Genomic DNA, 10205 nt, shown 5'->3' on the forward strand with positions numbered 1-10205 from the left:
CCTTTATTTATTTAGCTTTATTTTATGTGCATTAGTGTAACTATGCCAGATCACCTGAAACTGGACAGTTGTGAGCCGCCATGTGGGTGCTGGGAATTGAACCCGGGTCCTCTGGAAGAGCAGCTAGTGTTCTTAACTGCTGAGCCATCTCTCCAGCCCCCCAGATTCTTGTTATTCTATTAAAACAACAAAAACAGGGTCTTATGTAGCCCAGGCTGACCTTAACTTCTAACCTTTCACCTCCTGAGTGCTGGGCCTGCAGATATGTGCACCACACCTGTATGAGACAAGTCCCAACCTACATGGCCTCGTCTTAATGCCACTTTAGAGAGTATTGAGACAGTTAACACACAAAGGGACAAGCAATAGACTGCCCTCTGTCTCCATAGCAACCTCAGCTGTGTTGTCATTGGTAGTTCTGGGAGCTCACCTGTCCCTAGTTAGTGAGGTGCGATGCACATAACTTACGTTGCAGTTGCCAACGGGTTAGATCTGTGGTCTCGCTGTATAGCTCCGGCTGTCCTCAAACTCAACCATGCCTCAGTTCCCAAAGTTGTTGGACAAGGTCTCTTCCCCCCGCCCCCCAAGATAGGGTTTCTCTGTGTAACAGTCCTAGCTATCCTGGAACTCCTTTATAGACCAGGCTAGCCTCAAACTAACAGAGATCCACCTGCCTCTGCCTCTTGAGTGCTAGAATTAAAGGTGTGTGCCACCACACCTGGCAGGATAAGGTGCATGATACAAGTTATGTGGGTTCTAAGAGTCAAACCTGCTTCCTCTAGAAGCTGGTGCCCTTAGTGCTGAGCCATCGCTCCAGCCCCTCTTGGAAATGGGGGTTTCTGCCTCAGTTTGCCCTTGGTTAAGAACTAAAGGCCTCAGAGTCTGAGCGGTGGAGTTGGCTGGCTAGCATCATCCTGGCGTTCCCTCCTGACACCCACTTCATCCACTGGAGGCTTGCTTTCCATTAGACCAGATCTCAGCACTTCAGGAGCCCACCCTCTGCTTCCCAACCTTTCTGGAGATTGAGTCTTCCACCCTTTGAGGGAAGGAGAGCCTTCTATGCTCGATGCCAGACTACACGTTGTAAATAGCTAACTCATTTCTGCTGGTGCCCTTGTGAGGTGCATCCTGGCTTCATTTGCAGATGGGAAAAAGAAGGCTCAATGAGAGATAAATTGGTAGCTTAAATATACAGGATAGATACAATAGGAATGAGCCTAGGTTGGTCTGCAAAGTTACCACCATATCTGGGACACCCCTTAATGACCTTTCATGACCACACACCAAGCTTGATGGGCTTCATGCCAAGTCAAGAGCACAGGTGTGGTCCAGCCTTCCTGCAGGCACTGAATCCCCATTGGCTATCAGGCCCAGGGGACATACGGACAGTGAGCTGGACTCAGGAGTTTGAACCCTGAAGAGTCCACCTCCAGCCAGCATGCACTTGGAAGGGGTGTGGTATAGACCAGCAGGGCAGTGGAGTGGGTGTGCGGTGTAGACCAGGGCAGTGGAGTGGGTGTGCGGTGTAGACCAGCAGGGCAGTGGAGTGGGTGTGCGGTGTAGACCAGCAGGGCAGTGGAGTGGGTGTGCGGTGTAGACCAGCAGGACAGTGGAGTGGGTGTGTGGTGTAGGCCAGCAGGACAGTGGAGTGGGTGTGCGGTATAGACCAGCAGGACAGTGGAGTGGGTGTGTGATATAGACCAGCAGGACAGTGGAGTGGGTGTGTGGTGTAGGCCAGGGCAGTGGAGTAAGTGCACTTGCCACAAAGCCAAGGACCTAAGTCTGATCCCTGGAACCCACATAGGTGAAAATGACTCGAGTTGTCCTCAGACCTTGTGCACACCAAGACACACGTACAAATAAGTGTAAGAAGTACATGGTGGCTTTGAGGGAAGTATGGGGCCTCTTGGGCTATTTGATCCATTTTGATTTTATGGAGATAATCTCATATAGCCCAATGTGACCTTCCATCATTTTCCCCTGCTCCTCCAAGGACTAGATTATAGTCGCTTGTCACCGTCCATGTCTAGTGTTGGCATCTGGGTTCTAGGCGACTCCGATGTACTGATGACTAAAAAGGCTGGAGAAGGCGATGCCAGTGAGTGGCAACTGTGTGCTTCTGCTGCTGCCCCCAGAACTAGCTCCAAGTCTGTTTCCTAAGGACTTGTATCCTGCAGCTCGAGATCTTGCTTTCCTTTGTGTGTGTGCGCACACTTGCATCCACCACCACCTCACCTCTGTCTCAGGCACCCCCTCTCATCTGAATGCTGGTGGAAGCCAGAGGTGTTAGGTCCCCTGGAGCTGGGATTACAGACATCTGTGAGCCATTCCACATGGGTAATGGAATAAAACTCAAGTTTTCTACAAGAGCAGTAAGTGCAGAGGGCAAGCCTTGTGCAGGTCAGAGACTGGAAACCAGATGCAGACTTGGCCAGAAAAACAGACTTCTGAGGGCTGAGAGCGGCTTTGTTCTTCTTGTCCTTGTTCCGCTCCAGTCTTCTGTGTTCTGTTCGTCTACCCTGTTTTCCTTCCTCTTTCCTGAGGACTTCCTTCTACATCTTTCCTAGTGTTTTCCTTCTCCCTTCTTATTTTTTCTCCTTACAGCTTATATACCCCAGCAAAATCAAGAAGTAGAAAGATTTAAGTGAGTGATTACAATGACTACAAGTAAAAACCATGTTTTCCATATCCCTGGACATGATTAAACATTTTACATATTAGAAGTGAAAAATTAGTAGCCCCAAGAAGCCGCATACATTCATGTCCAGCAGCTTGTTATAGATTAGCAGAGTGTGAGCAAGCAAGGTATTTTTCTCAGCCAGTTCTTTGACTGGCAGGCTGATTTCATGGTTACAAAGAAAGGACCAATCATTGTCTATTTAAGCCTATATAAGTCTTGAATCACAAATCTAAAGTTTTATATATGAAAAACAATTTTAAAAACTTTAAATCCACAGGGTGCATACCCCCTCATCAACAGTTTTTTTATACCAGGAAGCGGAGGACAAATGGGCACAAGGGATGGTCATCTTCGATCACCAACCCATCCTAACAAGAAAGGCGCGCCAGCCAGTAGCTGGGCTGCTTTGTTCTTCCCTGACAGTGACGAGTCCCTCACTCAACTCTGCCTTTCTAAACTCCAGCTAACCCAAGCTTTTCATCTCAAAGGTATTAGCAAAAACATCTTTCTTTTAACATTTAATGCTTTATTGAGGCATAACAAATATATGAAAAATTACACATGTAACATAAACAAAAACATCTTAACCAGATCTTATTAACAATTCTATTATGTCTAAATTCTTTCTAAAGGTGCCCAGCAGCAATGCTTAGGGCAAGTCAGTCACTATTACTGTAAGTACCAGTACCACTGCCTAGTGGGGGGCTAGAGACCCCCGAGAGTTTTTCTACAGCCCATAGACAGGGATGTGGTGGACAGAAGGCGACGCTCAGCTGTGCTCTGTAACAGCATGAGGTAGGTCCTCAGGACATGGAGTCCTCAGGGCTTTGCCTCTCCACGGCTCACTCGGGTGTGGCTTTGCCAACTGCCTAGCTGTGTTCCATGAGTTCCAACATTACCTGTTGCTCCCCTCACATGGTCCCCAACATTCAAGGACACCTCAACCTGTGACTGACAGGTGGTGGGAGGCAGAGCCAGGTCTGAGGTCAGGATAGCAAAGGGTGGAGTCAGCAGAGGTCAGTAAAACAGGACTGGGGTAAATACGTGGTGTCCAGTGAGGAAAGCAGCGTTGCTGCATCGTGCAGCAGGACCATGGGTCACTGCCCAGTTCAGGAACTACAATTCAGGACCAAGAAAAATCAGGGCTTCCCAGCAGGTTGGGACCCAGACCTCCCTCCCACCTAAGGGCCCACCTTGTCTGTTCACTGATGTCTTCTGTTGCTAGGGCTTCTCCTGGCACTGAACCTGGAGCTTGGCGTCCTCTTGGCCTTCCTGGCAGTCCAGCCTGGGCAAACTTCAAAGACAGTAGCTGCAGCTTTCACCTTCTGGCCACGGACACTGGGAGGGGTGGCACAGGTGGCCCCTACCCGCAGGTTCAGCCCAATGAGCCACCTGAGGAGGAAAGAGATGGGGAGCTCACTGCGGGCGGCATGCACCGGTGAGAGATTTCCCGAGGAGTATGAGGAGGGGTCAGGAGCTCTGAGGCAGGGCACCAAAGACAGTCTCCACGGAGAGTTCTGACCGGGTGGCTCGCCTCTGATTCCTTCTGCATAAAAAGACAGAAACAGTAGCAGTGCTTACTGTGTGCCAGACATTCTACTGACACCTGCTAACGGTACTGAATTCTCCAGCAGCCATGAGTCTGTGGATTAGACTGCTCATCCTTTTCACAGATGAGCAAAGGGAGGTTATGGAACGTATTACATCAGAGCCTGGGCTGACCGGCCCTTAGGCTTGCTTGACCCCAGACTTGTTATTCTACTAAAACAACAAAAACCGGGTCGCATATAGCCCAGACGGACGTCAACTTCTGATTTTCCGGTCTCCACCTCCTGAGTGCTGGGGTTAGAGATGTGGGCACACACCTGGTACTTATAAAACAGGGACACCAGGTCTCATATAGCCCAGACGGATGTCAACTTCTGATCTAGTCTCCACCTCCTGAGTGCTGGGGTTGCAGATGTCTGCACACACCTGGTATTTATAAAGACCGAACCCTGGGCTTCGTGCTAGGTAAGCAATCTACCAACTGGGCTCTGTCCCCAGCCTTTGTTTTTATTTAATCCAGGCTGATCTCAAACTCCTGATCCTCCTGCCTCCACTTCCCAAGTGCTGGGATTACTGCCATGGTCACCAGCCCAGCTTCTGGTTGCTTTTTTATGTCATCGTGCCAAATACACATATGTATTTTTTTTTTTTTTTTGGTCCCAGCTCACCAAGAGAGGACGAGATCCCAACTTTATGAAGGAGTCAAAAAAGCTCAGTCCACCTGCGTCACTGTGTTCTCTTCAGCTTGACTCAAATGACCCACCGAGGAAGAAGGGGCCTCGGTTGGGAATTGCCTCCTCCAGACTGGCCTGAGGCGTTATCCTGATTAATAATTGAGGTAGGAGGGCCCAGTTCACTGTAGTCCGTGCCAACCTAGGAAGTTGGTCCTGGCTTGTATGGGAAAGCAAAGTGAGCAAGCCAGCCAGCAGAGCAGTCTCCCCGCCTGGCTCTGCCTCAGTGCAGCTCCTGCCCTGAGCTCCTGCCCTGGCTGCCCTTGATGAACTATATAATCTGTAAGCTAAACCCATTCTAAGTTGCCTTTTGATTTGTTTTGCTGTTTCTGTTTTTTGCTTGATTTTGGTTTTGCTTTTTCTCATTTTTCGAGACAGGGTTTCTCTGTGTAGCTTTGGAGCCTGTCCTGGAACTCGCTCTGCAGCCCTGGCTGGCCTCAGACTCACAGAGATCAGCCTGCCTCTGCCTCCTGAGTGCTGGAATTAAAGGCTTGCACCACTAACACCTGGCTTATTTTTGGTTTTTTAAGACAGGGTTTCTCTGTTTAGCTCTGGCTGTCCTGTCCTCTTGCTCTGTAGACTGAGCTGGCTTCCAACTCAGATCCACCTGCCTCTGCCTCCCAAGTGCTGAGATTTGAAGGCCTGCACCACCGCTGCCTGACTGTTTTGAGATAGAATCTCACTATGTAGCCCTGGCTGGCCTGGCCTGTATCAGTCAGGCTGGCCTCCATCTCACAAAGGTCTGCCTGCTTCTGCATCTTGACTGCTGGGACTAAAGGTTGTTGCCACTATGCCCACCACACCTGTTGTCTTTTGGTCACAGCGTTTATCAGAGCAACAGAGACGCTAACACCATCCTAGGTACTTAGGAATAGCAATGACTTGGCAAGAATGCCTTCATGCTTGGCTTCGAGGATCCTCACAGGCGCCCTAAGCTGACTGGTGGTGCACAGCCACAGCACCTCCAGGGAGCTAGCTGGACTTCATGCCAGCAGTTGATGCCGCTGCGGGGGGCTCTGGTGGGGGTGACTACCTGTAGAGCGGGAGCAGTTGGCAGTCACAGTGGAAGGGATTGCCACTGAGGTCGATGAGCTCCAGCCCGCTGAGCCACGGCAGCGCAGGCAGGGACTGAAGTTGGTTCTTCTGCAGGTACAGGTTCCGGAGCCCTGTTCCCAGGCCCGAGAAGGCCCTGGGAGAAATCTGCAAAGAAATGCCAATTCCCGTTGTGTGCCCCTGCCAGGCAGACTGCCCCAGGTCTGCAGGGACGGTCCATCCTCTCCAGCAGAGAGATGGAAGGCCCAAGTGGGTCCACGTGGGAAGGGCAGTTAATACCCAGCGTGATCTCATTCCAAGTCACACAATGCCCAGCTTCTGTCAGTTAGGCCTGAACCTATCATTGCCATGCCTCTTAGGGACTCTTCACAGCAGTAACTGCGCAGACTCCAGTTCTTCCATGTCCCTCGACAGGCCTCTAGCTGCCCCTGGCCTGACACCCACACCTGAACTCCCTAAGGGTTTAGGGGAATGTTTGGTTTATCTTAGGGTTCTCGTGCCCTGCCTAAAATGCTTGCCGAAGGAATGTACTCCTATGGCCTGTGCTTCCTGCCTGCCCTTCGCCCAGCACCCACCTGCTCCAGGCCACTGCTGTTCAGGAAGAGCTGCCGCAGCGACCTCCCCACAGGCTGAAAGGCCCCATCTTGCAGAGCCCTGAATGGGTTCCCGGAGAGCTGCAGCTCTGTGAGTGCCGGCAGCCCCTCCAGGGCGCCTGTGGGCACCTCTCGCAGCTGATTCCTGTCAAGATGCAGCTTCTCCAGCTCCCGAGCTGGCCCCAGCGCCCCAGGTGAAACCTGGGTGATGTGGTTTCCACTCAGGTAAAGGCAACGCAAAGCCCGCGCTCCTGCCAGGTCCCCAGGCGCCAGGCGGTCCACCGCGTTGTCCTGGAGGTGTAGCGAGAAAAGGCTGGGTAGGGCGCGCAGAGCAGCCCCCGGGACCCTCAGGAAGCGGTTGTGCTCCAGGTACAGGTAGGCGAGGTGAGGGGCTCCTTCGAGGGCTGCGGCGCTCAGGCCCGAGAGCTGGTTGTCTGAGAGGTAGAGGTAGACCAGGCGCTCCAGGCCCGCCAAGGCGCCGGGCTCCAGCTCCGCGATGCCGCAGTGCTGCAAGTGCAGCGACACCAGGTGGCGCAGGCCCGGGAAGGCGGCACGGGGCACCGAGGGGAAGTTGTTGCGCCTCAGGTCCAGGAGCTGGGTGTCGTTGGGGAAGCCGCGGGGCACAGCCCGCAGGCCGCGGCCGTCGCAAGCGCTGTGCCGCGTCTCCCCGACGCACGCGCAGACCGGAGGGCAGGGCGTGGCCGTCGGGGCCTCCTGGTGCGGGGAGCGCGGAGGGGCGCGGGGACCCGCGTCGGCCTCGACCTCGTCCTCGTCCTCCGCCGCGTCCCCGGGGCAGCGCAGGTCTGCAGGCCGCAACGCATCCAGGGCCTCGCCTCGCAACCTCCGCGGCCCGCGGCACGCGCCGTCCGAGCGCACGCGGGCGCGCACCAGCCACTCGAGCAGGGGCCGCGCGTGGCAGGCGCACCACAGCGGGTTGCCGTGCAGCCGTAGCCGGCGCAGCTGGCCCGGGCCCTGCAGCGGGGGCAGGCTGCTCAGCTGGTTCCCGCGGAGGTCGAGGGTGTGCAGGCGCGGGCAGTGGGCGAAGGCCCGGGGCCCCAGAGCCTGCAGGGCCCCGTGGTCCAGGGCCAGCTCGCGCAGGCCGGGCAGCGCCAGGCCGTCCTCCTCACCCGTGTAGGTGAGCGGGTTGTGGCCCAGCTCCAGACGCGCCAGGCTGCGGGCCTGGGACAGGGCGGCCCCGGGCAGGGCCTGCAGCTCGTTGTGGTGCAGGCTGAGGCGACGCAGAGCGGGCAGACCCGCCAGGGCCTCGGGGGCCAGCACGCTGAGCGCATTGTGGGACAGCTGCAGCCAGCGAGTGCGCAGCAGCCCCTGGAAGGCCATGGCGGGCAGGTAGACCAAGGCGTTGTTGGCCAAGTTAAGTGTGACCAGCGAGCCAAGGGCACCGAAGGTCCCCGGCCGCAGCTCCTCCAGCATGTTCCCCTCCAGCTCCAGCCGCCTCAGTGAGCCTAGCCCGTCCAGAGCCTCCTGGGGCAGCATGCTCAAGCGGTTGGAAGCCAGGTTGAGGAGGAGCAGGCGGCCCAGGCCTCGGAAAGCACCCTCGGCCACCAGCTCCACCTGGCAGTGCCGCAGGTCCAGATGTGTGAGGTAAGGCAGGTCCTGGAAGGCGGCTGGAGGGATGACCTTCAGCAGATTGCCCTGGAGGTCCAGCCTCTGGGTCAGCTGGGGACAGGAGCGGGAAAGGACACTGAGCTGCACGGGAACCTGAGCCTTGGCCTCTCCCCCTCACCTCTCTGATTCTCTTGCCACTGAGCCGCCCTCACTGTGCTCTCTTCATTCCTGTCACTGCTCTTGGCTTTCTCGCCCGTGAACTCATAACTCCATAGGGCAGAAAAGGTATCTTCTCCCGGCACACCCCCAGTTCACCCCAGAACCTGTCGCGAATGCAATATTTGTAGTCACGTAGATTGTAAATAAATTACATCGTTATTATTGGTTTGTTTGGTTTTGTTTTTTGAGACATGATTCTAGCTGGCCTGGAACTTGGTATGTTGACCAGGCTGGTCTTGAACTCAATGAGATCCATCCTTCCTAAGTGCTGGAATTAGAGGTGTGAGCCACTGGACTTGGCTGTTACAGGTTGTTTTTTTTTCCCATTTTTTTCCCAGGCTCAAGGAGCGGGACTTGAAAAACCAGACAGTGGCAGAACCACTGGTGTGAGCCATGGCTCCTGCCACTCTTCCCGTCTTAGCACACTGCTAACCCATGCCAGTGTGACCCGTCTTAGCACACTAACCCATACCTAACCCATGCCAGTGTGACCTGTCTTAGCACACTGCTAACCCATACCTAACCCATGCCAGTGTGACCCGTCTTAGCACACTGCTAACCCGTGCCAGTGTGACCTGTCTTAGTACACTGCTAACTCATGCCAGTGTGGCCCGTCTTAGCACACTGCTAACCCGTGCCAATGTGACCCATCTTAGCACACTGCTAACCCATGCCAGTGTGACCCGTCTTAGCACACTGCTAACTCATGCCAGTGTGACCCGTCTTAGCACACTGCTAACCCGTGCCAATGTGACCCGTCTTAGTACACTGCTAACTCATGCCAGTGTGGCCCGTCTTAGCACACTGCTAACCCGTGCCAATGTGACCCATCTTAGCACACTGCTAACCCATGCCAGTGTGACCCGTCTTAGCACACTGCTAACTCATGCCAGTGTGACCCGTCTTAGCACACTGCTAACCCGTGCCAATGTGACCCATCTTAGCACACTGCTAACCCGTGCCAGTGTGACCCGTCTTAGCACACTGCTAACCCGTGCCAGTGTGACCCGTCTTAGCACACTGCTAACCCATGCCAAACCCATGCCAGTGTGGCCCGTCTTAGCACACTGCTAACCCGTGCCAGTGTGACCCGTCTTAGCACACTGCTAACCCATGCCAGTGTGACCCGTCTTAGCACACTGCTAACCCATACCTAACCCATGCCAGTGTGGCCCGTCTTAGCACACTGCTAACCCGTGCCAGTGTGACCCGTCTTAGCAAACTGCTAACCCGTGCCAGTGTGACCCGTCTTAGCACACTGCTAACCCATGCCAGTGTGTCCCGCCTGACCTCGGGGATGGTGTTCGGCACCTCGGTGAGGTTCTGGTGGCGGCAGGTCACGTGCCGCCTGGAGTTGTCACAGACACAGGTCTGTGGGCATCGCTGGGCAGCTACGTGCCAAGCTGGGCCCAGTAGCAACACCGAAAGCAGCAGCATGAAGACAGGGGTGGAGCTCTGGGGCCTGGGAGGAGAGGGAGAGCTGATGTTCATGGGCCCTCGACCCTGGTGGGCACCAAACCCGATCCAGGACAACTAAGACCCCTGCAGGCCTTCATTCTCTGGGCCCAGAAAAGTGCCATGGCTTGGGCCCCTTCCCTCACCTCCCACAGGAGCAGCTTGTAATCAGCTTTGATTTACTGAGGAGGAACTCAGATGCAGAAAATCAACCTGACTCTGCACTTCATTGGGGAGGTGCAGATGTTGAAGGACCTGAAGTCCCTGAGTGAGTCTGTCTTCTACCCAGAGACATACTATCATGGTAAGCAGGCAGCTCAGGCCTCTTTTGTCCTCTTGTTACCTGAGGACCACACAGTT

The 10205-nt window shown here is 54.7% G+C and overlaps 1 protein-coding gene across 1 annotated transcript; it reads right to left on the bottom strand.

Moving 5' to 3' along the window:
* Window positions 1-1689: 1689 nt before the first annotated feature.
* On the bottom strand, window positions 1690-9881 carry Chadl (chondroadherin like). Its single transcript, XM_050165646.1, has 4 exons — window positions 9681-9881; window positions 6588-8282; window positions 5993-6159; window positions 1690-4072 (listed from the first exon to the last, which is right to left on the bottom strand). Exons 1-4 carry the CDS (start codon window positions 9879-9881, stop codon window positions 3883-3885), a joined length of 2253 nt encoding a protein of 750 aa, XP_050021603.1. The 3' UTR covers window positions 1690-3882.
* Window positions 9882-10205: the final 324 nt, after the last annotated feature.

The sequence above is a fragment of the Alexandromys fortis genome, unplaced genomic scaffold, assembly GCF_014885135.2.
Source record: "Alexandromys fortis isolate MF-2015 unplaced genomic scaffold, M_Fortis_MF-2015_v1.1 scaffold_157, whole genome shotgun sequence".
NCBI lineage: Eukaryota > Metazoa > Chordata > Mammalia > Rodentia > Cricetidae > Alexandromys > Alexandromys fortis.

Bases quoted from the DNA above. Each gene is read 5' to 3' on its own strand.
- Chadl (XM_050165646.1), bottom strand. From the start codon at position 9,881: ATGAACATCAGCTCTCCCTCTCCTCCCAGGCCCCAGAGCTCCACCCCT. The intron at 6,160-6,587 runs GTGGGTGCTGGG...ATTTCTTTGCAG, and splicing joins ACAGCAGTGGCCTGGAGCAG to ATTTCTCCCAGGGCCTTCTC. The intron at 4,073-5,992 runs GTAGTCACCCCC...TTTCCTCCTCAG, and splicing joins CAACTGCTCCCGCTCTACAG to GTGGCTCATTGGGCTGAACC.